General features: G+C 49.6%; 2 protein-coding genes and 2 long non-coding RNA genes across 10 annotated transcripts in view; 2 read left to right on the top strand and 2 right to left on the bottom strand.

Moving 5' to 3' along the window:
* Positions 1-460, top strand: part of Azin2 (antizyme inhibitor 2) — a 30,146-nt gene extending 29,686 nt beyond the window's left edge. For all 5 annotated transcript variants that reach the window (XM_021159399.2, XM_085838932.1, XM_085838934.1 and 2 more), the window contains one exon: positions 211-460. In XM_021159399.2, coding sequence (XP_021015058.1) covers positions 211-349 — 139 coding nt within the window. In that variant the 3' untranslated portion in view covers positions 350-460. The remainder of the gene's footprint in view (positions 1-210) is intronic.
* On the bottom strand, positions 1-15,751 carry LOC110292235 (uncharacterized). 3 transcript variants are annotated; one of them, XR_015047308.1, is made up of 4 exons: positions 15,540-15,751; positions 13,224-13,416; positions 2,329-2,437; positions 1-641 (listed from the first exon to the last, which is right to left on the bottom strand). It is a non-coding gene; the product is annotated as an uncharacterized LOC110292235 (long non-coding RNA). The 3 variants fall into 3 exon arrangements; XR_015047309.1 differs by lacking the exon at positions 15,540-15,751 and adding an exon at positions 14,189-14,651; XR_015047310.1 differs by lacking the exon at positions 15,540-15,751 and adding an exon at positions 14,003-14,169.
* Positions 13,472-24,972, top strand: part of LOC110292238 (uncharacterized) — a 25,902-nt gene continuing 14,401 nt past the window's right edge. Inside the window, exon 1 of the long non-coding RNA XR_002377693.2 lies at positions 13,472-13,567. This is a non-coding gene — a long non-coding RNA (uncharacterized LOC110292238). The remainder of the gene's footprint in view (positions 13,568-24,972) is intronic.
* Trim62 (tripartite motif containing 62) overlaps positions 21,259-24,972 on the bottom strand; it is a 27,079-nt gene continuing 23,365 nt past the window's right edge. The window contains exon 5 of the mRNA XM_021159394.3: positions 21,259-23,504. Coding sequence (XP_021015053.1) covers positions 22,954-23,504 — 551 coding nt within the window. The 3' untranslated portion in view covers positions 21,259-22,953. The remainder of the gene's footprint in view (positions 23,505-24,972) is intronic.

Consider the following 24,972-nt stretch of genomic DNA (forward strand, 5'->3'; position numbering starts at 1 on the left):
TAAATATGAACACCTTTCCTTTATTAGGTGGTGGGAACCACTGGGGAGAAACAGTGGGGACATGGATCACAGGCCTTTGTCTGTGCTTAGGGCTTAGGTGAGAGTCCTGTGTGTAATGAGACTGGACTCTATATAGAAGCAGGGGTCCCAGGAAGATCTGGGCCTCTGTCCCCATGCCAGGTGCCATCCCCACTTGTCTCTTGCTCTCAGGGAAGCGCTTCGAGGGCAGCTGTTGCCTGCAGAAGAAGACCAGGACGCCGAGGGTGTGTGCAAACCTCTGTCCTGCGGCTGGGAGATCACAGACACCTTGTGTGTGGGCCCTGTCTTCACCCCAGCAAGCATCATGTGAGCGGGCCTGTTTTCCCAGAGAATCCCAGCGGGGCCAAGGAGATGCCTCCGGAGAGGTGGATAAGGCGGCAGGCTGGTACCCTCTGGCCAGGACTCTGGTGCTCGCTTCGCCACCCCCACGCTCCACCTGTAGTGTTTGTGCCCTGTAAATAGGACCAGTCTTACACTCGCTGTAGTTCAAGTATGCAACATAAATCCTGTCCCTTCCAGCCGTGTCTGCCTCTGCAGCGTGAGGGGCCTGGCCATCCAGGTGTGGGGGTTGCTTGGGGTTCCTCTTAGTCTCCTTCCCACCTCTGTAAATACGAATCAAATAAATATTTAGTTTTTTTTTAAAAAAAAAGCCCTTCAGTGGAATCATTCACAAAGCAGCCTAGCGGGGCTGAGAGAGACTGGCCCACCCGACAGGGAGAAACCAGTTCTTCGCCTCAGCCCGGACTCTGCTCCTGGACCCCAGCATTGCTCACTGTCATCTGCTTCCCTGAATCATCACTGTCTTCCTCGCAGGCCTCCGGGCCTGGCATCATGAGGTGGGGTGAGTGGGGGTGGGAATCAGAGCTGTGACCTTTCCTAAACTCGTGACTGGCCATGGCCTCTGCGACCAACCATGAAGGCTAAATAAGGCCTGGCCCAGAGAAGCTTCAGAAACAGAGAGCAGAGAAGTGGGGGATGGGTGTTTTGTTGTCTCAGGGCTCGAACCCAGGGCCTTGTGCATGCCAGGCTAGTGCTTTGCCACTGAGCTACAATTTTAGCTCCATCTCCCTGCCCCCAGGATGTTTCGAGTACACTGTGTAAGCTGGCAAGGCCCTAACGGTTACCCATGTTCGGTTTGCTCATGCAGCGACTGTCAGAACAAGGCTGGCCCAGCACATTGCTGTGTCCAGTACCATGGGTCCCGATGTCTCCTCAGACTGACACAGGCTACTTCCTACTGCCACGGTCTTAAGTTATGCTCCTGGGGGGTGGGGTGGGGGAGGGGAGGGTGTGTGTGCTGAGAAAAGCTGTTCAAGTTTAGATTTCCCCTTGCTCCTGTGGGCATCCTAAAGAGTTTTCCTCCAGATTTAAGGGAAACTGAGACAAAGTCACCTGCCATAAAATTATCTTTACTTTTTTGAAAAACTGTTATTATTTATTGTGTGTATGTGTACAGGCACACGTGTGCTATGGTTACGTGCATTTGTGGTGTGTGTGTGTGTGTGTGTGTGTGTGTGTGTGTGTGTGTGTGTAGGTCAGAGGACAGCTTTTAGGAGATGTTTCTCCCATTGTGTGGGTTCTGGGGATTGAACTCAGGTTGTCAGCTTGGCAGACAGCTTTTTTAACTGCTGAGCTGTCTCACTGGCCCGCACTCACCCTGTGAAATGGAAAAGTGAATACTTCTCAGGATATCTCAGCACCGAGGCCTCTCCCTCCATTTTCTCCTTCCCCAGCCCCTGGAAATATTAATCTTTGCATTGTTGTGCCTTTATGGAGCATTTCTTGGGGGTGAGCCTGGCCACTTGGCCTCAGAGTTCCAGTTAGTCTCCGGCTCGTACATGGCTTTGAGGTCATCTGAGGAGTCGATGTGCTATGTGTTCATGATAATCAAGGATATCTTCCTCTTCAAGGCTGGGCCTACTCTTCATACACTGACAAGGGACAGACTGAAAGCTCAGGACTTCGACTCAGGAAAGCCATAAGGAGCTAATGCCTTGTTCCTCCGCCAGCCACCCAGAGCCACACCTTACAGGGACTCCCATGCCACTCTCAGCACTGTGGGAGGCCGTTTCTGACTCCCATGCCGATCTCAGCTCTATGGGAAGCCACTTTTGAGATGCCCATGTCAGCTGTCTGAGTGGATCTGTTCCCACTCATGCTTCAGATTGAGGGGAGTGGGGTGGCTGGACACATGGGTCATTTTCTTTCTGGAATTGGCCCCTGCTCCCAAAGGTGGAGGGTACCTTCGAGCCATGGGTGGCTGCGCTGCAGCTCAGGACTAAGTCTTACCTCGCTGGAGGGCCTTTGGTGACTTCCGAAGTGACTTCTTGCTTGGTATGGGACTTGTTTCGTTCTCTTTCACTGTCATCTTCTGTGTGTTTATGTCCCACTTCCTTTGCTGAGGACAGACCTTGATATGACTTATTTGAGAATATTAATGCATATTCATTTCTTTTAAAAAGATGTATTTTCCTTATTTCATAAGCATGAACTTCCTCCTGGATGCATGTAAATGCACCACATGCGTGCAGTGCCCAGAGAGGCCTAACGAGGAAGTCAGAGCCTGGGAAACAGTGGCTATGTGGGTACTGAGAGCTGAGCCTCGGTCCTCTGTAAGAACAGCAAATGTTCTTAACCATTGAGCCATCTCTCCAGTCATAGTAATCATTTCTCTCCCACTGTTTCTTGTCTCCTTTTCCAAAGAGAAGACGAAGAAAAGCATTGAAAGTAAAGAATGCTGAGGTTTTGGGTCAGTATTGAAGAATTTGGCCATAGATGACCTCAAGCCTTGGCCACATGGGCTTTTGTCCCCTTGGAGCCCTGTCCTAAGCAGTCCACTGCCAGTGGCCCTCACAGACGAATTCTGCCCAAGGGCCTCACTGAGGGACATCTTCCTTCTCAAGCTCCCCACACCCACCCCATCCCCTCTCCCCCGAAGCTTCTCCTTGCATTGTTTATGTGCTCCCAGGAGGTCAACAGACCTGCTGCTGCCGGAAGCTGACACCCAAGTTCTCCGTCTAAAGGCTGGTCTCTTCCAGTTCTTGCATGACAGTCTACCCTTCACACAGAAGGCAGATCCTGTGACTCCTGTGACCGGGTTTCTCTAAGCATAACCCCCCAAATCCCCAACCAACTACCTCTGATTCCTATACTATCCTCCTTCTCTTTAGTCCCCGCCACATCAGCCTCCTCTCTTCTGCTAACACTCCACGGCTGAGTCAGTATCTACGGATCCTCTCCTAGGACAATGTGTGCAGCTCACACTTCCTTCAGGTTCTCGTATCCCCATGTTCTCTTTGGGCAAAGACTTCTAAGCTCAAAGTGCCTTTGAAAAGTGATGCTCCTCAGTCTGTCCTTTCACGTAGCTGGCTTTCCTTTTCCTCAGAGCTGCTAACATCAGTAGGCACGTTTGGCAGTGTGCTTGTCTGTGCGTCATCTCTCAGGCTTTCTAGAATGTGAGCTCCCTGACAGCAGGACCTGTTTTGTCCACGGTGATCTAATCACCCAGGCCAGAGCCAGTGCTCAAAAGTACAAGGCAAAGGCGTCTGTTCACACTAGGGAAACGATGAACACTAAACGTCTGTCCCTCGGAGGATTACTCAGAGTAAGTCAATGGCTGTCAAGTCCCCAGCCCAAGGCCTAGCATTTACATCAAAGGTGATTTCCTCAACATTCATTCAACCCTTTAATGTGTCTGTGACCCGTGGTGGGAACTGGCACAGAGATATAAGTTCCTATATGTCCTCTAGTAGCGCATAGTACAATAGGGAATGATAGAGTATGAAGTCTTACATACTTCTGAAACACAAGACCTTGGAAAGATGGTACTAAAAAAAAAAGAACAGGGCTGGAGAGATGGCTCAGTGGTTAAGAGCACTGACTGGGGCTGGCGAGATGGCTCAGCGGGTAAGAGCACTGACTGCTCTTCCAAAGGTCCCGTAGTTTAAATCCCAGCAACCACATGGTGGCTCACAACCATCCGTAATGAGATCTGACGCCCTCTTCTGGGGCATCTGAAGACAGCTACAGTGTATAATAATAAATCTTAAAAAAAAAAAAGAGCACTGACTGCTTTTCCAGAGGTCCTGAGTTCAAGTCTCAGCAACCACATGGTGGCTCACAATTATCTGTACTGGGATCCGATGCCCTCTTCTGGTGTGTCTGAAGACAGCTACAGTGTACTCATGTACATAAAATAAAAAAAAAAATCTTTTTTTTTTTTTAAAGAACAGATTCCTTCTCTCCCCTTCCTCGATAATGGACATAGAGACACCTGTGGGTGATGTTCTTATATCAGTCGGGGCAGAGCAGATGGCTGGCCTTTGTTCATCCCAGCTTAATATTTGCTTTTGGGGGCCAAAGCTGTCTTATGCCAAGGACTCATAAAAATGAAATCAAATTGAATCCAGGCAATGCAGTGCAGGGGGAAAGAAACAGACGTAGACTTGCAGATCACCACAGCAGCTAGAGACCTGCCCTCTAGTGCACAGCATGGGTGGGTCATACATAACCCTCTTGGCAACACAATTCACAGCATGGACCGAGACTGTCACCCAGGGACCCACCTGCTGCATAGCCAGGCTGCAGTGGGAGCCACCACAGTGTGTGAGCACGTGGTGTTCAGATGGGAGAGAAAGGCACATGGAGAATGGAGCAGCTTCAGCATTGTGAAGAGAGATGGAACTGGAGACTCAAGCGTGGAGCAGAGTAGTCTGTTGTGGGTGCCTAGCTCCACCACCTGGGGCCCTGGTGAGGTCCAGCCTGGTTCATGGCTGCAGTGGCAGGGGTCAGTGTTGATGCCCACTAGGGAACATGGGGATGTCCCTGGTCGGGGCAGTCGCTGGGGAACACATGGATGTCCAGAGACTGTGCAGAACTGGCCACGCCCTTCACTAGATGCACCACTCTGGAGAGCTGCTCCCATCTCTCACCTGAGGCAGCACTTGGAAGAGCAAGCCTTGTGTTGTACCTTGCCCAGGCAGCACAGTGGAGTTGACTCTGGTGGCAGGGGTGTGGTTTAATTGGCCCGAGGGCATGAATGTGGAAGATCTGACCCTATCACTCCTCTGAAGTGGGGTGGCCCGGGTGCAGAGATGATGCCCACCACCCCCAGCCTCCCACCATCTCTGACAGGAAACTTGGCCACAGACTCATGAGCTTGGGAGAGCTAGCCTTTCCCCTCACCAACTATACCACTTAGGAGAATGGCCTTGCTCCTTACCTGGACAGCACAGAAGGGGAGCCAGCCCCAAGGGTGAGAAGATGGGCAACCTGGCCCAGCCCCTCACAGGCTACAGCACTTGAGAGAGTTGGCCCCACATCTTGATTGTGCAGCACAACAGGAGAGCTGACCCTGCCTCCTGCCAAAGTCGGCGTTGGGTGGCCTAGTTGGAGCAGTGCCGGAGAAACTCACTCTGGTGGTATGGATAAGGGAGAGCCACAGGGTTGACTAGCTCATCAGCTACGGCCCAAGCCTAGACCAGGGCTCCGAGTTGGTCTACGCCAAGATCTGTATCATCTGTGAATGGTGAGATTCATGAAAGAACTGGTCCTGCTGTTCCACAGCTTCAGTATCTCCACGACACAGGCAACACCAGGATATCCAGGAGGAGGCCCAGTGAGGTTCCAGTGTTGGTTGTGTCGTAGAAGCCAAAGATCTTTTTGTTTGTTTGTTTTTCGAGACAGGGTTTCTCTGTGCAGCCCTGGCTGTCCTGGAACTCACTTTGTAGACCAGGCTGGCCTTGAACTCAGAAATCCATGTGCCTCTGCCTCCCAAGTGCTGGGATTACAGGTGTGCGCCACCACTGCCTGGCCGAAGCCAAAGATCTTGAACCATACCATTGACTCATTCATCAAAGTGAACATTTGCAAGTGACAATGTGTGGCCAGAGGAATAGACTGTGGGACACACTGTGACACACTACAGCTTCCACAGTGAGATGTTTTCTATGCTTTGTTTTTATTGTTTCTGTGTGAGTGCTTTGTTTGGTGGTGGGGTGGGGGCAGAGGCTGCAAGAGTGAAGGACAGACATGAGGGGACAGGGGGATGAATGGGGCACAGGTGCATGATGTGAACCTCACAACGAATCAATAAAAAGTTATAAAAAGAACAGAACAGAGGGGGAGGACCTGGTGGTAACTTGTCCTCCCTGTCTCTCTTTCTCCAACCTGGGAGAAGCAGGCCCAGCCACAGAACCTCATGAGGTCACAAGAGATACTTTATCTGGGATCCCTCTCCCCTACCCCAATCCAGGAAGCCCGCCTGTGTAAACTGGCTCACGTCCTGCAGTGAAGGGTCCACAAAGAAGGCAACAGTTTAGGGCTTCTCTCACCCCTTTGCCTCATTGTAACCCCCTGTGAACAATCACCAGCTATGACATCCTGGAAATTGTTCGGAAACACAAGTCCTATTTTTGAGTGATTTCCCAATTCTGCGGAAAATCCTTCAGTTGATTCCCACTGAAACGCCAGTAAAAGATAGATTACTCTTTCTCTGTCCAACTCTCTTCCCAGGCTCCTGTTCGCATTTCAGTTCCTTAGTGTCTAGGAACGCACACACCTTAAAAGCAGAGGGTATTTTTGAAGTCCAAAGAGAGGACGTTTGATCTCTTAGCTTCCAGGCAGCCTTAGATTGTGCAGTCACCGTTGTGATGAGCTAGGAGTCCTACAGAGAGACTCAGGATTACAGCTGAGCACAACAGAGCTCAGAAAGTACTAGCTACTACGAGAGAGATGCGTGGACAGACTCGTGGACGTATCGTATGGCTTCCTAGGTGGTGTTAGAGGGAGGATCGCCAGGTAAAATACACAACACTCAGTGAAGGTTGAATGCGGATAAATGTGTGTACATGTGTGCGTCCGTGCAATATCTGGCGTATTTCTAGGCAAAGACATTATTAGTCCTTTACCTTCAGTTCAAGCTTAACAGGGTGTCCTGCGTTTTATTTGCTAACACGGGGAACCCTACCCTAGGAAACCATTCCTTCGACTTTGGAAGTCCCTCCCTCCCTGAATCTGGATAGCGTTGGGACACTTGGCCCGGACTCCTTAGGCCCTGCACCGTCTGCTTCTTGGGGTTCTCCCTCCACTCAGAGAAGCACCGAGTAGACTATAAGAGGTCCCTTGGTCTAGGACATTGATTTTTCTCATTTAAAAACAGAAATGAGAGTGTCAGAGCTGAGAAGCACACTTAAGTTCCACTTCGTAGAATCAGAAATGCGAAGAAGTTAACTCGGCTTCGGGGAACCTCTCCACTCTGCACCCAGAGAACCTCTCAACCCTGCACCCAAGCCCCTCAGAGGTCCGTTCTCTTGACGTCACTTCCGCATCCAAGACACCCCCCCCCCCGGCCTCGAGCCACGTGCTCCTGCGCCCTCTGCCTGCCGGGAGGAGGAATAGATTTTACCGACTTGGGCAAACTGCCAAATTCATAGGTGAAAAGCCAGAAACGCGCTCCGCAGTCTCGGCGTGCACTACTGGAAACTCGAGCCTTTGCCGAGGGCGGGGCTTCCACGGGAACCTGACAACCCGGGACAGCAGCGACATGGGGCGGGGTCGACCTCGTGTTCGCCCGCTCAGAAATGCCTGGGACCCAGGCCCTGCAGCAAGCCGCCCTCTGGTCCATCAGCTACGGTTGCTTCCAACTAGGAGCCTTTCAGAATTGAGACCCGCAAAGCAGTGTGGATGTTCTCTGCTGAGTTCGTGCAGAAAACCGGGGTCTTTGAATGAATTCTCCGTTTCCAAGAGATGATACTGGGCATTTAAAAATAAGAATGCCTACTGTCAGGCCTGCCTTGGCCTGCCCTTGCCCTTAATTTGCATTATTCATTTTACCCACACAACCCCGTGGACTGAATTTTACGACCAAGATTCTCACCCTCACTGCCTGTGTCATAATCTTAATGTTACCATTTATTAGCCGCGTCACGCGGAGTAAATTACTCTGTGCCACAATGACTGTGTCTGTAAAATGGAAATATAGTACCTGCTATATATGTTGTTAAATTAACATATTTAAAACATACGGGACAAAGTGAGTTCCAGGACAGCTGGAGCTATACAGAGAAACCTGTCTTGAAAAACCAAACAAACAAACAAACAAACAAACAAAAAACCGGAACAGTCCCTGGTATGTGCTAACCATCAGTGACTACTTAAATCGTTTACGTTTACAAATGAGGAAACAGAAGCGTAAATATGAGGGAACATGTCTAAGAACAGACAGTAACTAGAGGAGCAGGTTAGAGCACCTCTCCTTCCTTCTCCCAGCTTTCCCCCCACGTGTAGGCAGCTGGTGATGCTCATAGACGCTTTTATTAGTGTGTGTATTGACTTAGTATCACCCTATCACAAATGGCTGTTCTCCGGATATTTTAATGACACTAAAGGAGTTAGCGAGGGTCTTGTATACCTGACCAGGGGCCAGGTTTTGTAAGAAATGGGAATGAATGCGTCCAAAATGCAACTCTGGCTAAATCCCAGGAAAGAAACAGATTCCTGAACATGTTAGATTTGCGATCCTGTGACATATTCAAGCAGAGAGAGTGGTAATTTGGTTTGCTGAGGTTTGTTTTAGAGAAAAGCAAGATCTCCAAAGGATGTCTGTCTAACTAGAGATAAATATAACGGCCTGCACAGCCCAGAACAGACTTGCTAAGAAGCAGTGGCATTTCATGGGAATGGCATGTGACAGGAATAGTGGCATGATAACTCAAAGTCCTTGGGAGTTCAGGGGCAGAACAGAAGGCAAGAATGGGCTGGAGGCTTGGGGCATATTAGGAAAGAGCGTGTTCTGGCCATACCAGTGAGTCATCAGAATTTCTCAAAGGGGAGAGAAGATGTCAGCTATACACTTTAGACGGTGAGCTAGGAGGCCTGAAGAGAAGATGTCGGGCAGTTTCTAAGATTGTCCTCAATGATCCTGCATCCCTGAATCCACATCCTGCTTCAATCCTCTCTCCTGGAGTAGGGGTGGGGCTCAATGATCCCATCCTGACCATCAGAGTATGTTAGGAGCAATGGCATCAAGACTGAGATTAGGTACTGGGGACAGGAAAGTGGACACAAAACCCCTCGTCCTCACTGCATTTATCACTCGGTCTCAGGTAGAAACAATAAGACTTTGGTTTGTGGGTACCACTCCCATGCTGTGTAGCAGTTTCCATCTTCGAGGATTTCCGTATGCACGAAGATGAGCCTTTCAATGCTGTCATCCTCATTCCTAGACCTCTTTCGGAGACTTTGCCCTCTCTCCATCTCTGCCACTCTTTACAGTGGCCATGTGCCATGAATCTGATTCTCTAGGAGGTACTTGCTGCATTTCCAGCCCCTCTCTCGCTCTTGTAACCTGACTCTGTCAACACCAGGCACTGCCAGGAAGTCTACATTTTGTGTTAACTCTCCCATGTTAATATCCTTTCTTCCGGTTCTGTAAGACAGGTAGGCTGAGCTGTGCTGCAGTAACAACCAATCCCCACCTTCCAGTGGTTTAGACTGTAAGATTTAAAAGGACATTCATTTCTTGTTTATACTACTTAACTGTGGCCTCCCTTCCCCCAGCCTGGAACCTGCTTGCTCAAGGGTGGAGCTACCGGCTCATTCGTCCTGTCCCGCCTACCTACTGCTGGAACCTGCCTTTGCTGCCTGGAGGCACACACGTGTTCGTCCTGCTACTGGACCCTGAGTTACTTGGCAGGATATTGGGTTCCCTCCCCCTTCCTTTATAACTGAGTGTCTGGAATTAGTAAAATTGAGCCTTGAACAGAATGTATGTTGTCTTGGCTCCATTCTTTTCTTCCGCCCCGTCTAGATTCCTCTCTTTTCAGCCTGAACTGCCATTCTCAGTTGAACCGTTCGTGTTGTGGACTGCGGGCAGGCCGCAACACTTAACCACTACGGGCCTTCTGTGGGCACCACTGATAGTCTTTGAGTCACGCAGGTGATGGAAGAAGCCAGCATTTCAAATCATGCTGGCCATCTGTTAGAATAAAAAGAGAACTTACTTGGGGGTGCCTTGTTGGCAAAATTGTTCCATCTAGGTCTTAGCACCATCAAATTGGCCCAAGTCAGGCACATGGCCACCCCTAACTGTAAGTGGGCAGAGGGTACTTTCCTATTCAGTGTTTGGTGAGGCAGGAAAGCTGGAATAGCTATGAACAGCATGGAAAGGGTCTTCTGCCAGCCTCATCACCACGAGTGGTCTTTATACTCATTCTCTCGCATTAATCTTTAACTCCCTCACCTCTCTTTCATTTGTTCAACTGTCTTAGGTGAGGCATAACCTAGCAAAATACAACCCTGCCCACATCCAGACAACTGGAAGGACTTCCTACTGCCGCCCTTCTGCTCCATCCTAGATATTTGGTGGGGGCACCACTATTGTTCTAGGTTCTTCTATTTCTGGATTGGGGATTGGGTGTGTGTGTGAGGGAGAACCTTCAGGTGTGGGCCATGGCCACAAGTTTCTTATCTCTTGTTGTGGCATTTCTCTCTATGAGGTCACAACAAACGATGACCGACAAAGAGTGGCAAGGTGAACCAATACCACAACGTGTCGTCTGTGAAGACCAGTGTCACCAAAGCCCAATGATGACCAGAAAAGAATGGCAAGGTGAACCAATGCCACACAGCCTCGGACACTCACTGTCTTTTGGGTTATATTTATTCCCTTTCCGAACATCACCTGTTCTCTCAAGCATCTGCACTAGCAAAATGGCAGCGAGGTCTGCTGCCCCAGATTCCTAGTCACTTCCTGACTTTATCGTCCCACCATCAAGTCTGAGACAGTGTGGCCTCATGTGGAGTTCTTCATCTGCCTTATAACCCTGTCTCCAAAACCTCAGCTCTTCTCCAGTCTGGTCTTGAAGAAGTCAGATGAATTCTTGGTTTGCGTAGCCTTAATGGATACCCCTTGCTTTCAGAGAGCAAGACTTATGCCAGGTCCACCCAACCCTGAGAGCCCAAATCTACATCCTTTATTATGTCAGTCACATGCTTATGGCTTGCAGAGTACTTGAAATCTGTTTAGTCTATGGTGAGTGGTGTGTAAGTGTAAACATACAAAGCAATAGTTTAGAAGGAGATTGCGGGCCTGGAAAGATGGCTCAATGGTTAAGAGCACTGACTGCTCTTCCAAAGGTCTTGAGTTCAATTCCCAGCAACCATCTGTAATGAGATCTGATGCTCTCTTCTGGTGTATCTGAAGACAGCTATAGTGTACTCACATTAAAAAAAATCTTTTTTAAAAAATTAAATAAAAGGAGATTGCAAAAAAATCTAATTTTAAAGTATCAATTATATACCAAAATAGAATCAAATCATATATGTGTGTGTGTGTGTGTGCGTATGTATATGTGTGTATGTGTATATATATATATATATATATATATATTGCTGAAATAAATTCACTTAAATACTTTTGAATGTGGCTATTAGAAAGTTTAAAAAAATATGTGTCTCATATGTATACTGTGCTATGGTGACTAAAGCTGTGCCCCTAAGTTTCATTTCTCTTCTTTAATTTTAGCTAATAAACTTCCCCCAACCCCCAGCTTGGTTTGGTGGCATAGGCCTGGAGTCCCAGATGCTTAGAAGTTCAAGCAGAAGGATTGCAAACTGCCAACGTTACCGTGTGAGTTCAGGGCCAGCCTGGACAATTTAGTCTCAAGAGTAAAGAAGGCTAGGGATGTAGTTCAGTGGGACAGAGCTTTCCTAGCATGCCGAAGCCCAAAGTTGTATCCCTAGTGCTGGTTTGTATGAGTGTGTGCGTAATTGTGTGTGTGTGTGTGTGTGTGTGTGTGTGTGTGTGTGTGTGTGTATGTATATATCTGTGTCTGTATGTTTGTTTTTCATTAAAAGTACAAAAAGTATCCAAGCATGGTAGCACGTGACTTTAATCCTAATACTCTGGAGGTAGCAGCAATCGGATCTCTATGAGTTCGAGGCCAGCCTTGTCTACAAAGTGGGTTCCGGAACAGTTTTGGCTACACAGAAAAAAAAATCTTGCCTTAAAAAAAATTGCAAACACTAGGGACAATGAGGTGGCTTGCTTGCTTAATCCACAGAATTCAGGGGATGGTGGTGGTAAGAGAGAACTGTTAGGAGCCATGCTAACCCAAGGCTTTTCCTGGGGCCCTGTTGTTTGGAGAAAGAACATAGATCCTTGTCTAAAGCCAGGAACATGCTTGGCAGAGACAGTAGCAGCCTGGGGTCCAGGGCCTAGCGGGACTGTAACTTCATCCTAAGAACTCCATCTTCTCATCCTAAGCTAGGTTTATTGGTTCCAAGGCAGCAGAGTGTGCGCCTGTGACACATGTGAGATCTCCTGTGTTTCCTCCATGTGTGCCCCTGTGATACATGTGAGATCTCCTGTGTTTCCTCTGTGTGTTTGCCTGTGACACACGTGAGATCTCCCGTGTTTCCTCCGTGTTCATTGCTTCATTAGCTTCCCACTGACTCTGTCCCACTCCTATCCCTGAAAACTGTATATAAGATAACTTGCTTGGCATAAGGCATAGCTTGCATAAGACCCCATGACCCCAACTTCCTTATCTTCTGTATTTTTTTGACCCCATGATCCTTTCTTTCTCTTAGGGACCTGACACTGAAGACCAACCTGCTGGTCCAGGTCAGAGAGCCAACTTCACAAAGTTGTCCTCCATGCATGTGCAAAGGAATGTGGGTTCACACTCATACCTTGCTCTCCATCCCCTCTGTCACACACACACACACACACACACACACACACACACACACACACACACACACACACTCAAGAGGCTACAGGGAGGGACATATGGCTCACAGTCATCAGGGCCATGATAACAAAAGTGACTGAATGAGCCCTTCTAGATCTAAGGGGTTGTTGAAGAAGGTCCGGTAGAACCTGGGCAGGCAGGGCAGAGGACTCTAAGAGGCTCTACCCTAGTTGTGGCTAAGGCTCAAGGCAGTGGAGCACTTCATGACTTGTTGCCTTGAGAGAGCAAAGAAGATTTCTCCTCTTTGTTTCACACTGAAGTATCAAGGGTGTGCAGACGTGACAGGGCTTCACCATGGTGCTGTAACCAAATCAAAGACAAATTCCCCCTTCAGTTATAGTTAGTAGCCCTCTTTTCCTTTTTCTCTTTTCCAGACAGGCTTTTATGTATCCTCCTCCCCCTCTTCCTCCTCCCAAGTTCTGGCATTACCTGTACAAATTGCCATGCCCATCAGGGTCCTGGAGTGGTTTCCCTGAGTCCTTTCATGGAGATGGAGGGCTGGGATAGGTGAGGCGGGCCCGCCGTCGGCATGTCTTCCATAAGATGCAGCTGACGACCAGCAGCGTGGACAGGGAGTTCAGGGCTGGGATGATGATCACCACAGTCTGCACGCTGCCCTGATCTGCACAAAGGGGTGGGGCATCAGGTGGCTTGCTCTCCCGGGGCAGGATGTGCCTCTGACCTCTGCAGTCATATCCCACATGATATTATGCTCCCATGTCATGGAGGAGGTATGGGACAGGGCAACAGAGGCCGAGATTGTGGGACCTTAGGTGAGTGTTTGGGCACCTGGCAGCTCTCTCTCTCTCTCTCTCTCTCTCTCTCTCTGTCTTTCTCAGTCTGTCTCTTTCTGTCTCTGTCTCTCTGTCTCTGTCTCTCTATGTATTTGTGTGTGTGTCTCTGTCTCTTTGTGTGTCTGTGTTTGTCTGTTTCTGTTTATAAGGTTATCATGGCTCCCTGTTGGCTCTAGGATGGCTCCCGTCATGACACAAGCCACCCCTGCTCTCCTCTTAGGCTCCACTGCCCTGCCTTTTGCTCTCTGCACTAGTTAGGTTTGTTGTCAATTTGATATAACCTAGGTTCATCTGGGACGTGGGAACCTCAATGGAGGAATCGCCCAGATCCGATTGTATGGGAGAGATTGGCTTGGTTGGTGATTGGTCTGGGAGAGCCCCTCCCACTGTGAGTGACTTCAGACCCTGGCTCACCTGGGTTGTATGAGAAGCTAGCTAAGAAGGAGCAGGAGACTGAAGGAGCAGGCAGCGGTCCTCCATAGCTTCAGTTCCTGCCCTGACTCTTTGGGGGATGGATCATGACCCGGAAGTGTAAGCCAAGCAAACGCCTTTCCCTCAGTTGCTTTTTTATCACAGCAATAGAAAAGAAAACCAGATCACCTTCATATTCAATCCTTGGAACAGAGCCTTCTTCCTGTCTCTGAAGAGGCTGTTGTCTTCCAGAAACACTTTGCCTAGCTCCTCTTCATCTTCCAGGTCCTGGCTTCAGGGAGTTATCTCTTGTCTGAGTTCCAGCGACTCTCCGCCCCCTTTCTCCTAGCCCTCAGTATATTTGCTGTGGTGAGTGGTCTGGTCACTATGTACTTCCTGACAGAACTCCGACCCTATCTGTGGCTGCATACCTCCATGCCTAACACAGAGTAGGTATGAGATGGTGATCTCTGGTGTGAGGTGACCATTGTGGTCTGTCAGAGGAGGGGAGGGAAGAGAGAACCTTCCTGACACAGCCCTTGTCCACCCCACAGGCAATCTGGAGACCTGGCCAAAGTCAACACTTCTCTAAAGTGATCTCGGGCTAAATAAACAGCCTTCGTCAGTTGACACTTCCCCCCACCCCCAACTTCCACGTCTCCATCAGCCCTGGCCATTTGGCTGTAGCCCAAGGCTGCTTTTGGTTTCCCATCATCCCTTTTTGAACACTGAGTTCTGGGTAAGAGGTGAGGGTGGGCTGAGGAACGCATAGCCTGGGTTTCCCTAGCTCTGCCCATGGCCTTGCTGTGTGCTCTGGAGAAGGTCATCTCCCATCTCTGGCCTCAGTTCCAACAACTGCAGCCATGAGAGGATTCTCTCCACCTGCTTTACCAAGCAGACAGCGATTAGAGGCTACTCAGGAGTGTGGGTCTGGGACCGCCCTGGCTTAGAATCTGGACTCTTCTGTTGAGATGCAAGATCTGAACTCAATGTTTTCTTCTGTAACAAAGGGATAAAAATGTCACCTCCTGTTGTAGGCTTATTGTGCAAGTTAAACGAGGTGACAGCTAATAATTATCGTGTTAAAAATGTCTCAAGGCCTGGTGCGTGACTGGATTAAACCAATCACAAGCTGTGCTGGGACTTGGAGAAGAAAGAAAACATGGATTTGAATCGAGCCTCACATTTGAATGGGGGATGTGCCTCAGGGACCGCGTGGCCCATGGTTCCAGTTACATAACTGAGATCCTGGAGCAGAAAAGAGTTGCCTGCCCCAAATCACACTTAGTTCAACGCTATTTGGATCATCGCCTCCCCCATCCCATACCTGGTAATCACTTGTCCCTCCTTTAGCCCACCAGGCTGAGAGGAAGCTGGCTTAGTTACCAAAGCAAGTGACCCATCCCTCCTATCTAGCTTGAATCCAGAGACCCACCTATCTCAAAGTCAAGACTTTCCCCATGTTGGGTCTTGGATTGGCAGCAAAGATGGAGGAGCCTAGTGTCCTGGCAGTGGCAGGGAAGGGCTGGCATCTACTTACTGCACAGGTGGGCAGTAGTGGAGAAATTGCAGGAAGACCCAGTGCCCATCGGGGGTGTTGGAACTTCAGGTCAGGAGGTTCTGGATGTGGCGTGTAATCAGGATCTTTGAGGGCATTTCATTTCTGAGAGGGAGAGGCAGGAAGTGTTTCACTCCGGATCAACAGGCTTTAGCCTCTGGCTGCAAGTACTCCCTGTTCAGAATGGGCGGGACAAATAGATCCAGGTCAAACACCATGCTGTATGTAGAAGGAGATTTAATAGGGTGAGTGTGTACTCACAATGTTTTATTAAGTGGGGGAAAAGCCAGGCTGTGAAACATAAATAGAGTATGTTTTAGTTGATTGATGATTGAGTGTGTGTGTGTGTGTGTGTGTGTGTGTAGGTCAGAGGATAACCTGTGAGAACTGGATCTTTTCTTCCAACACATTGGCTTCAGTGATCAAATTCAGGCCATCAGCATTGACAGCAAGTGCCCTTACCCATTTGAGCTATCTCACTGCCCTTACCCATTTGAGCTCTCTCACTGGCTCTTCCCCCTTGATCAATATTTCACTGAATGTAAGGCCAGCTACACAATGAGCTCCCTGGGTCCACCTGTCTCTGTCCTCCTGGCTCTGGAGTCATGACTGGCTCAGTCACACTGGGGTTTTTACATGGATACTGAGGGTCAGAACTCACGTGTGAGCAGCATCACTTTAAGGACTGAACCATCTTCCCAGTACCCTGGCTTTTGTAAAACGTAATCACTTGGAAAAAAGACTAAACCTTATGGGCAAAATACTCTACTGGGTGTCCGAGCAGTGCCTAATAAGGCAGGAGCTCTGCCTTGGACATCTTGACTGTATTTTCCATAATGCATATAAGAAACACCAGTTACTTGGCAAAGAAGGGGGCAAACGTCTTGACACTGCTCCATCAGAAGGAATCTACTAGGGAATATCCAGAAAGAGCAGTAGTATAAAGAATGATCATGCTTGTGTAGAAAAAATGACATTTTTGTTCATGTAAAGGCAAAAGTGCCTGGAAGAACACACATGAACTGTTAGTAGCTGGTGGTTTCTAAATGCAGAACGAAGGGAATTCTGTTCTTCTGCTTTTTATATTACTTATTTTATGTGCATTGATGTTTTACCTGCATGTATGTCTGTGAGGAGAGGGTGTCAGATCCCCTGGAACTGGGGTTACAGACAGTTGTGAGCTGCCATGTGGGTGCTGGGAATTGAACCTGGGTCCTCTGGAAGAGCAGCCAGTGAGTGCTCTTAACCCCTGATCTCTAGCTCCTGATTTGTTTGTTCGCTTGTTTGTCTGTCTGTTTTAATGAATGAAGGTTACTCTGTAATTTCTTTCCAAGGCAGACAAACCACTTGCTGGGTCTCTGACAGTTCTCATTGCTTCTCCTGGAGCAGTCTGGGGTAACCAGTGAGGTTCCTCCTGACAGCCCCCCTCCCTTCTGTGTAAGCGTCTCTCAGATGGCATTGTATTTCTGGTCCTAAGATTTCTCTCAACTTGGAGACATGGTGGTTACACGACTCCAGAAACAGTACCTGTTTTCTGGGGCCCTCTCTTGTCTGCAGCTGGCAGAAGTGAAAGATTGCTCTCCATCTTAAGACATAGACCAGTGGAGACCAAATGTGCATCAGGTGCAGGGCAACGGACTCTGGGGCCATTGGATGTTCTAGACATGACCAGTTAAGCCAGGTGTCGAGGGAAGGAAAAGGAGAGACCGGTGTTCTAGACATGGGGAGCGTGTTCCCCAAACAGACATGGGGAGCGTGTTCCCCAAACAGACATGGGGAGCGTGTTCCCCAAACAGACATGGGGAGCGTGTTCCCCAAACAGAGGCGTGAGGGGTTGAAGCACACTGTCCATTGTATCAGGGACCTTAATAGCCCAAGTGCTATAACTGCCATCATAGGCACAGCATCTTCCACCTCTGGAGGAGGCCACTTTGGAACTGCCGGGCTGTGGTAGGGGACCATTCTCTTGCACTGAAATGCCACTAGGAGAAGTAAGGGCTGAGGGTCAGATGAGCTTGGCCGAAAAGAGCCCAGGTATTTCCAGCCTGTCGGGATGAATAGAGTGCCTGCTGCCACCTGCACAATATCATATGCAACCCTGATGTTGTCTTTATCCCACATGCTTGCCACAGTGCCTGGAATGCCACCATCAGCCGTCAACCTTCTGGGTGACGTCTCTATTATAAATACAGATGGGTTGGAGGCAGATGCCTCTCAAGCCATACCCAGTTGTCCTGAGAGAACGACCATTCGTGCTCAGTTTCCATTCAGAAGACTCCCTGATGCTGACACTCCCACCCTTCATCATCTCGGGGGTGCAGCAGTCCCAGACCCTGAAAGACATCCCTCTACCCTAGACCTCCTTACATGAGGCCCCTTTCTTCTGAGCACCCCACCTTCATCCCTGCCCTTACCATTTGAGCTCACCCTGTGGCTCCTCTATTTCTCTGGGCAGGAGCCCTCTTAGCTGGCTTTTCTCCCTCCCTTGTGAGCCTCCTAGGAATCAGTACACAGAGATTCTAGTCTTACCTTTGCCCCATGCTGCGAACCTTGAGCTATAAACTAACCCTCTCTGAGCTTCAGGTTGGGTTGGGTATCAGTCAGGCTCCTTCAGGATTCAGACTCACATCTGGGCCCACTGTTTTGGGAGGACTGCACCGAGACCTGGTCTTTTGTGCTATTGACTTCAGCCCCCACGACCGTATGCTTGCTGTGACATCAGGGTAGGTCTCCCCTGGACATCTGATCCGAAGTGTTGATGTTTTTTCTCATTTTACCTCATTCCTAGGGTAAGGGAGGAACACTTTACAATAATAAGAAAAATGAGAACCGTCAAAACCTTTAAAGGGGATAAAAAAAAAAAAACTCCACTGTGTGTATGTATGTGCATGTGTATGCTTGCCTGTGTGTACAGTGTATGTATGTGCATGTGTGTGCTTGCCCATGTGTACAGTGTAGGCATCAGATGTCAAGTCTGGGTATATTTCTCTATCTTAGTTTTGAGATTGAGTCTTATCAAGACCTGCCAGTCTCCACCCATTCTCCCTGGTGCTGGGCCTGCAGGTGTGGACTGATGCTCTTAGCTTTGGTGTGTGTTCTACAGATTCATATCCATGTTCTCATGCTTGCACCACAAGCGCTTTGACCACTGAGCTATCTTCCCAACTACTGGAAGACTGTTCTGTATTTAGGGCAAATATATATATATATATATATATATATATATATATATATATATATATATGAAAAAGAGCATTTCAAAAGAAAGGCATTGGTCTTTCCCCTGGTATTTCTGTGCAGCCCACTTCTGTCCTGCTTCCCAAGACCCTTCCTCCTTCAGGTGGTCCAGAATTTGCAGAATTAGGACCTAGTGGACAGTTAGGATCTTATTCAGCACCTCGGCCAGCTCCCCTCTCCTCCCCCTTGGCCTTCACCCAGCCCCCAGGATTTAAGCCCGTGACTCAGGCCTTTGCAACCGACCTCTTGGTGTGGTGGTCCTGGTTCTAGCTGAGCTGGTGGTGAGCTTGGGGCTGTTGAACAGAGCTGAGAGACCCAGGCAGGAGGGGAGGAATCTGTCCATGTGAGCAGTCGGCCTCTTGGGATGGCCTCCCTGGCAGGAGGAAAGGCCTGTCCCCAGAGCCTCTGAGGTGAGCTGGGTACTGCCAAGAGACTTTATCTTTGTTGTTTTCTGTCTCTGCCACCACCCCAGAGAGAAGGACAAAGAGATAATAGCCTCATTTATTGGGAACCAAATAGTCCAAGCTGTGGGCCCCAATATTTCACTTACCCTGGTAATCGAGGTGATCCCTGAACTCTCCCCACTAGACATGGGGAAACTGAGGCCAGAGAGGGTAAGGAACCTGCTCAAAGTCACACAGTGGGCTTCATGAGCCCACTTTTACACCATAGGGACCTGTGGTTCAAGGCCCCTCTGAAGCCCAGGAGCCTAGTCCTGGTGGCTGCCCATCACGGAGCAGCCCTCAGAGTAGAGAACATCCCTCACAGAGAGGTCCAGTGGAGTGTGGCTTTAGTGCGAACAGGCCTGCTTCTAGCCCTGCTGAGGAACAGCTGTGGATCCCCTGGGCAGCGTTGCTTCGTGGTTCTAACGTTAAGATAATGACGCTATCCTCATGGGCTCCTCTCTGTGGTTAGATAAAATGTAAAGTGTACTAGCACTTTGCTTACAGGCCGTGTATGGGGACCCACAATGAGCCCGAGACAATCAATTAGTCCTTCCCTGCAGCCTCCCCTCTCAACTGCGTTGTCATCCTGACAATCCCAAGATCCCCTTTCCTGTATTCCTTCCCCATATCCTTCCTCCAAGTCTCACTCTGTAGTCCAGGCTTCTGACTCCAGTGCTCAATTTTCTGGTCTCTAGTGCGCATGTGCGCACACACACATACACACACACACACACCATGTCCCTCTGCCTAAGAACAATCCAGGACCTAGTATGGAGTTTTTCATCCTACCTCTACCGTATATACACAGCTGGTATCTAAGAGGGTCTGATCTAGTCTTCGGGTAAGGAGAGGAAGAATTATCACTTTACGGTAGCACGAATCAATGAAAAGCCAGGATTAGACCCTGAGTTACATTGCAGAGCTGTAGAGAACCAGGCAGACCTCTTGTTCACCATGGTCACAGCCTGAGCAAGCGAGCGCTCATGGGCAGGGCCCTGCTGGACATTGGCCAGGCTGCTTCCCTATCAGTTAGAGGCAGGATGGACTTCCTTCTCTGTGTACCTTGTCTCACGCTCCGCACAGCATACAGGAGGAAGGTGGACTTCTCACCGGTCAAGGGAGCGCAGGTTAGAATATCTATGTTGTTTCAGGCGTGACTGCAGGAGGCAGTGGAGGAGAGGCAAGGCCTCTGTGACTGTACATTGTACAGCTTCCTAGTAAAACATGTGAACTGCAAGCTATTAGCCCCATTCTCTGAGGGGAGTCATGGAGGCCCCACGAGGTTAAGTTGTTTTTCCTAGAGTGAAGCCTGATAGAACCCAAGCCTACATAGTTTAAGAGATAAGACTCTTTTCTGCCTTCCTGGCTACCCCGTTGTACTGGCTAGTTTTGTGTCAACTTGACACAGCTGGAGTTATCACAGAGAAAGGAGCTTCAGTTGAGGAAATGCCTCCATGAGCTCCAACTGTAAGGCATTTTCTTAATTAGTGATCAAGAGGGAAAGGCCCCTTGTGGGTGGGACCATCTCTGGGCTGGTAGTCTTGGTTCTATAAGAGAGCAGGCTGAGCAAGCCAGTAAAGAACATCCCTCCATGGCCCCTGCATCAGCTCCTGCTTCCTGACCTGCTTGAGTTCCAGTCCTGACTTCCTTGGTGATGAACAGCAGTATGGAAGTGTAAGCTGAATAAACCCTTTCCTCCCCAACTTGCTTCTTGGTCATGATGTTTGTGCAGGAATAGAAACCCTGACTAAGACACCCGTTCTCCCCTAGGCAGAGACGAGGTCTTCCCCGATTGATGAGGGTGTTGGCTGAGAACTCAGATCTCACTGTCCAGTGTGGGCTGTGGGCTTCTCAGCCGTCACATCCTCTCTCTGGACTTCACTGTGCTCCTGATCTGTATCCAGCAGGGCTGCCTTGGGGAACTGGACTGGCCATGCCAATGACTGTCCCCTTCCTGGGGGTGGAACACATCGATTTGCGTTCGTCAGAATGAATGGAATGGACACCTGTGCCCTGTAACTTTAATTTAATACAAACTGATCAGAATGCACAAAAGGGGCCATGTTTTAAATAAAAATACTGCCAGGCATGGCCTGGTGTCTGGGAGTTGAGAGGAAGAGCAGGGCTCAGGATTCTTCTTGCTCAGGGGGGCCTAGCGCATGGCAGTTGTGAGTGAGAACCCCTCAAGTTCATATTCTGGCTCGCCAGAGATGGACATGCTCACTGAATCCCAAGTACAGAATTGAGGACCCAGGGCAACAAAGGGAGTCATTTTGTCTATATTTCTGATGCTACTGACTCCCTAGGTTGTTGCCTCTGGGCAGGGACAGGCAGGGACAGAGTCACGGAGCAGGACATTTTTAGCAGTTCTGTTTCAAAGCCAAGGCCTTGAGGTGGATTCATGGATTCTCCTGAGTTCTTCACAGTTGGATTCGTTGGCAAGGAAATTGTGGATGGGTCTGTTCCACCTCCGTGGTAACTTTGTGGCTGAGGCTGGAAGAGAAAAACTACATTTCCCAGACTGCTTTGCAGTCAAAGTCTAGGTTCTGGGCTCAAGTTTCCACAAAAAGAATCCCTCTGAAAGATGTAGAACTGGGACCTGAGTTGGGGGGGGGTGTGGTGTGGTGGGACAGGCTCGGACAATAACTTTCTGGCGTGGATGGTGGCAGCCAGCAGCTTGTGGGGCAGCTGCAAATGGAAGCACCATTCTGGTCACAAGACGCAATACCTCTAGTTGGTGGGAGCTGTTCCTGGAACCTCTGGCCAAGGCTGTCCTCTTCCATCCCTTTCAATGATCTTGCAAGTCACCAGGGAGCTGACTGCAAATTCTTGTCTGATGAAGTCAACTAAGGCAGCTCTTGTTTGTGCCTCAGGATCCTAAGGGAGCCAGATGTCAAGTCCAGGGTGGTATCCGATAACAATCTCCTGGGCTTCAGGTCCTGACGGAAAGAACTGCTGCCAGCACCCTCTCCATCCATGCAGTAGGTCAGAGACCTGGCTGATGAGGATTGTAGGACCTCTGTCCCCAGGGGCTGTTGGGGATTTGGATCATCCATTGGTGCTTTGTCCTGACGGTGTGCTATATGGGCTTCTAGGGTCCTTATACCTCACTCTGCCCCAGAATCCATGGGCTAGAAGGTAATGGTATGTTGTGAGCTACCTGTCTTGTGTGACTTGCAGATCAGTGAGAGAGGAAGAAACCCACAGTTCTCGGCTTGGAGCACGGGTAGCAAGAGAGGGTGACCCTCAAATAATCCAGCTACTGCCAGGGTCCCCTAAGGAATTGGATCCAAAGTAAAATGGCCCATAGCTCTCCTGATCAAGGGTGAGTCAATTCTTAGGCATAAGAGGATTCTGTATACCTTTTGGGCTGCTAGCTACTGATCACATCTGACCTGTCACGATGCTAGGTTAGCTGGGCAGGAGGAGGGGAACAGGGAGCTTCCTTGTTCCTGGGAGAATGGGGATGAGGGGTTGGGCAAGGGCTGCCCTGGGGAGAAGCCATGTCACATCCCATTAAGATCAGAGCTACAGGGCATCAACCATGGAGTGCAATCTCCAGCTCGCAGAAGGGGAGGAGGAGGGGGCAAACAGTTGGTCTGAGGTCTCAGGGTGGCCACAGTGGGCCTGAGCAGTCCAGGTCCTCCATCTGTCAGGCAAGGCTCTTGCTGGTGGTCACAGCCCCAGGAGGCTTTGGTCTCCCTCTGCCCAGATTAGATGCGGACGGTGTTGATCCGCAGTGGTTGGACGTTCTTGCCATTGGCATGGCTCTGGCCGGGGCTGAAGTAGGAGCAGAGCTTGCCAGGGAACTTCTCTCGGAAGGTGTAGAGCCAGGACATGTCATCGGCATTGTAGAAGATGAGGAGGCCCTGGTCATAGTCCAGGAAGACGCCCACCTTGTCAAGCTTGTCACGGACGTTGAGCCTCGTCCAGGGCTCTGTGCAGGCACTGTACTGGTTACCGTCATGCATAACGATGCAGTAGAAGCCGCGGCTAGGCTGAATCTGGATGCTGCCTTTGCGACTGGCAGCCTCATGGGCCAGCCCAATCACCCACTGGGTCTTCTCTGCCACCACCACCTCCCAGTAGTGGACACCGCTACTGAAGGCTTCAGAGCCCAGCACTGATACCTCTACGTCAAAGCGCTTTGGTGAGTCCTGCAGTGGTTGTGGGTGTAGGTTCCCATAGGCCACGATGGTGCAGTCATCGGACAGGATCAGGCGCTGGTGGGCAGTGCCTGGGTCCAGGGTCAGGGCAGCTGGCACTAGATGGGAGAGAGAGGAGGAAGAAGAGACCAGTTGAGAGAAGGCTGTAGACCCACTATCCACTATCCCCGGGGAGAGGGTCCTGGTTGGTGTCTGGAAGGCTGCTGACCTACTGTGTGCCTGCCCTCTTGTCTGTTTCTTCCTCCTCTGCAAAATAGAGCAGCCTACCATCTTTGCACCAGGCTGCAGGGGTGGTAACTGATGGCTACTTGGTTGCTGGTTGGTGAAGATTAGCTGGGTGATACTGCCCCCTAGAGGACAATCTGGAAACGTGTGTCTCTAAAACTGGCGGGATGGGGTCAGCTTGCCTCAGGAGGGACTGTTCACGCCCACCACTGAATTCCAAATGCCTTGCCGGACATGCAAGTGATCGAGAAATCTTTTTATGATGATCTTAAAGTACAACCTACCTCCATAGTTATGTATAAATGTGAGACTGTTTTTGTTTTTGTTTTCTAATTTTAAAACACATTGAGGGTTTTGGAATGCAGTGACCGAACCAGGGGAGGCTACATTTTATGGAACTAAGAGTCACTTGCTCTTTTGGAAAATACATCTCTAAGGGTGACACCATCGACACAACCTCCTGAATGGTGTTTCAGTTACAATATGAGCACCTGGTTGCGTTGTATTTTCCAGTGTAACTCTGCACAAGCTTCTACATACTGACATTCAAAATATTTAATTATGAACTGGGAGGCATAGCTCAGTTGGCAAAGTCCTTGCCTGGCATGCACAAAGCCACAGGTTTGATTCCCAGCACCTCATAAACCTGGGCCTGGTGGAATATTCCTGTAATTGAAGCACTCTGGAGGTGGAGGCAGGGGGACCAGAAATTCAAGATCATCTTCTCTTCCACAGTGAGTTTGAAGCCAGGCTGTGGAGCACGGGGTGCTGTCTCCAAAGAAGTCTAGCTACAACCCCCTTTATATCATGGTCAGTTGTTACAAACGTACATGTACCTTATTGTACATACACATATGTTAAAAAGGTTTTAGGTATGACCCCAGATTTTAAATTTTGTTATTTAAAAAAACAGACAATATGTCCCCCAGAGGTTGGGAATCTCTAATCCTACTAAACTCTCCCATTTGACAGACAGGAAAATTGAGACCCTCAGGAGCCCTGACTGATCTTAGGTCAAAAGATGCCGGCAGAGCTGGAACTATTGAAGGGCACCCAGCCCCTGGCACCTGGCCCCTGGCCAGAGCCCACCTCTTCATTCAGGCCCAGCTCCTTTGTTCCTGCTGTCTACCCCACCCCCACCTGCCCTACATCCTCTCTGCTGAGATCACCCAAAGAGGCTCTTTCAGAGGCCCACCCTCTGGGAGCCTTCATGTTGGAGGAATGAGCTGGTTCCCAGCTTACCCTCTGGGACTCGTGCACTCTCTCTCTCTCTGTGCCACTCTCTCACACAGGGTATGGCCCTCTGAGCACATTTCTCACTGGCTTTGCACCAGAGGCCAA

This window comes from Mus caroli, unplaced genomic scaffold, assembly GCF_978045245.1.
Source record: "Mus caroli unplaced genomic scaffold, Mus_caroli_1 scaffold_6, whole genome shotgun sequence".
Lineage (NCBI taxonomy): Eukaryota > Metazoa > Chordata > Mammalia > Rodentia > Muridae > Mus > Mus caroli.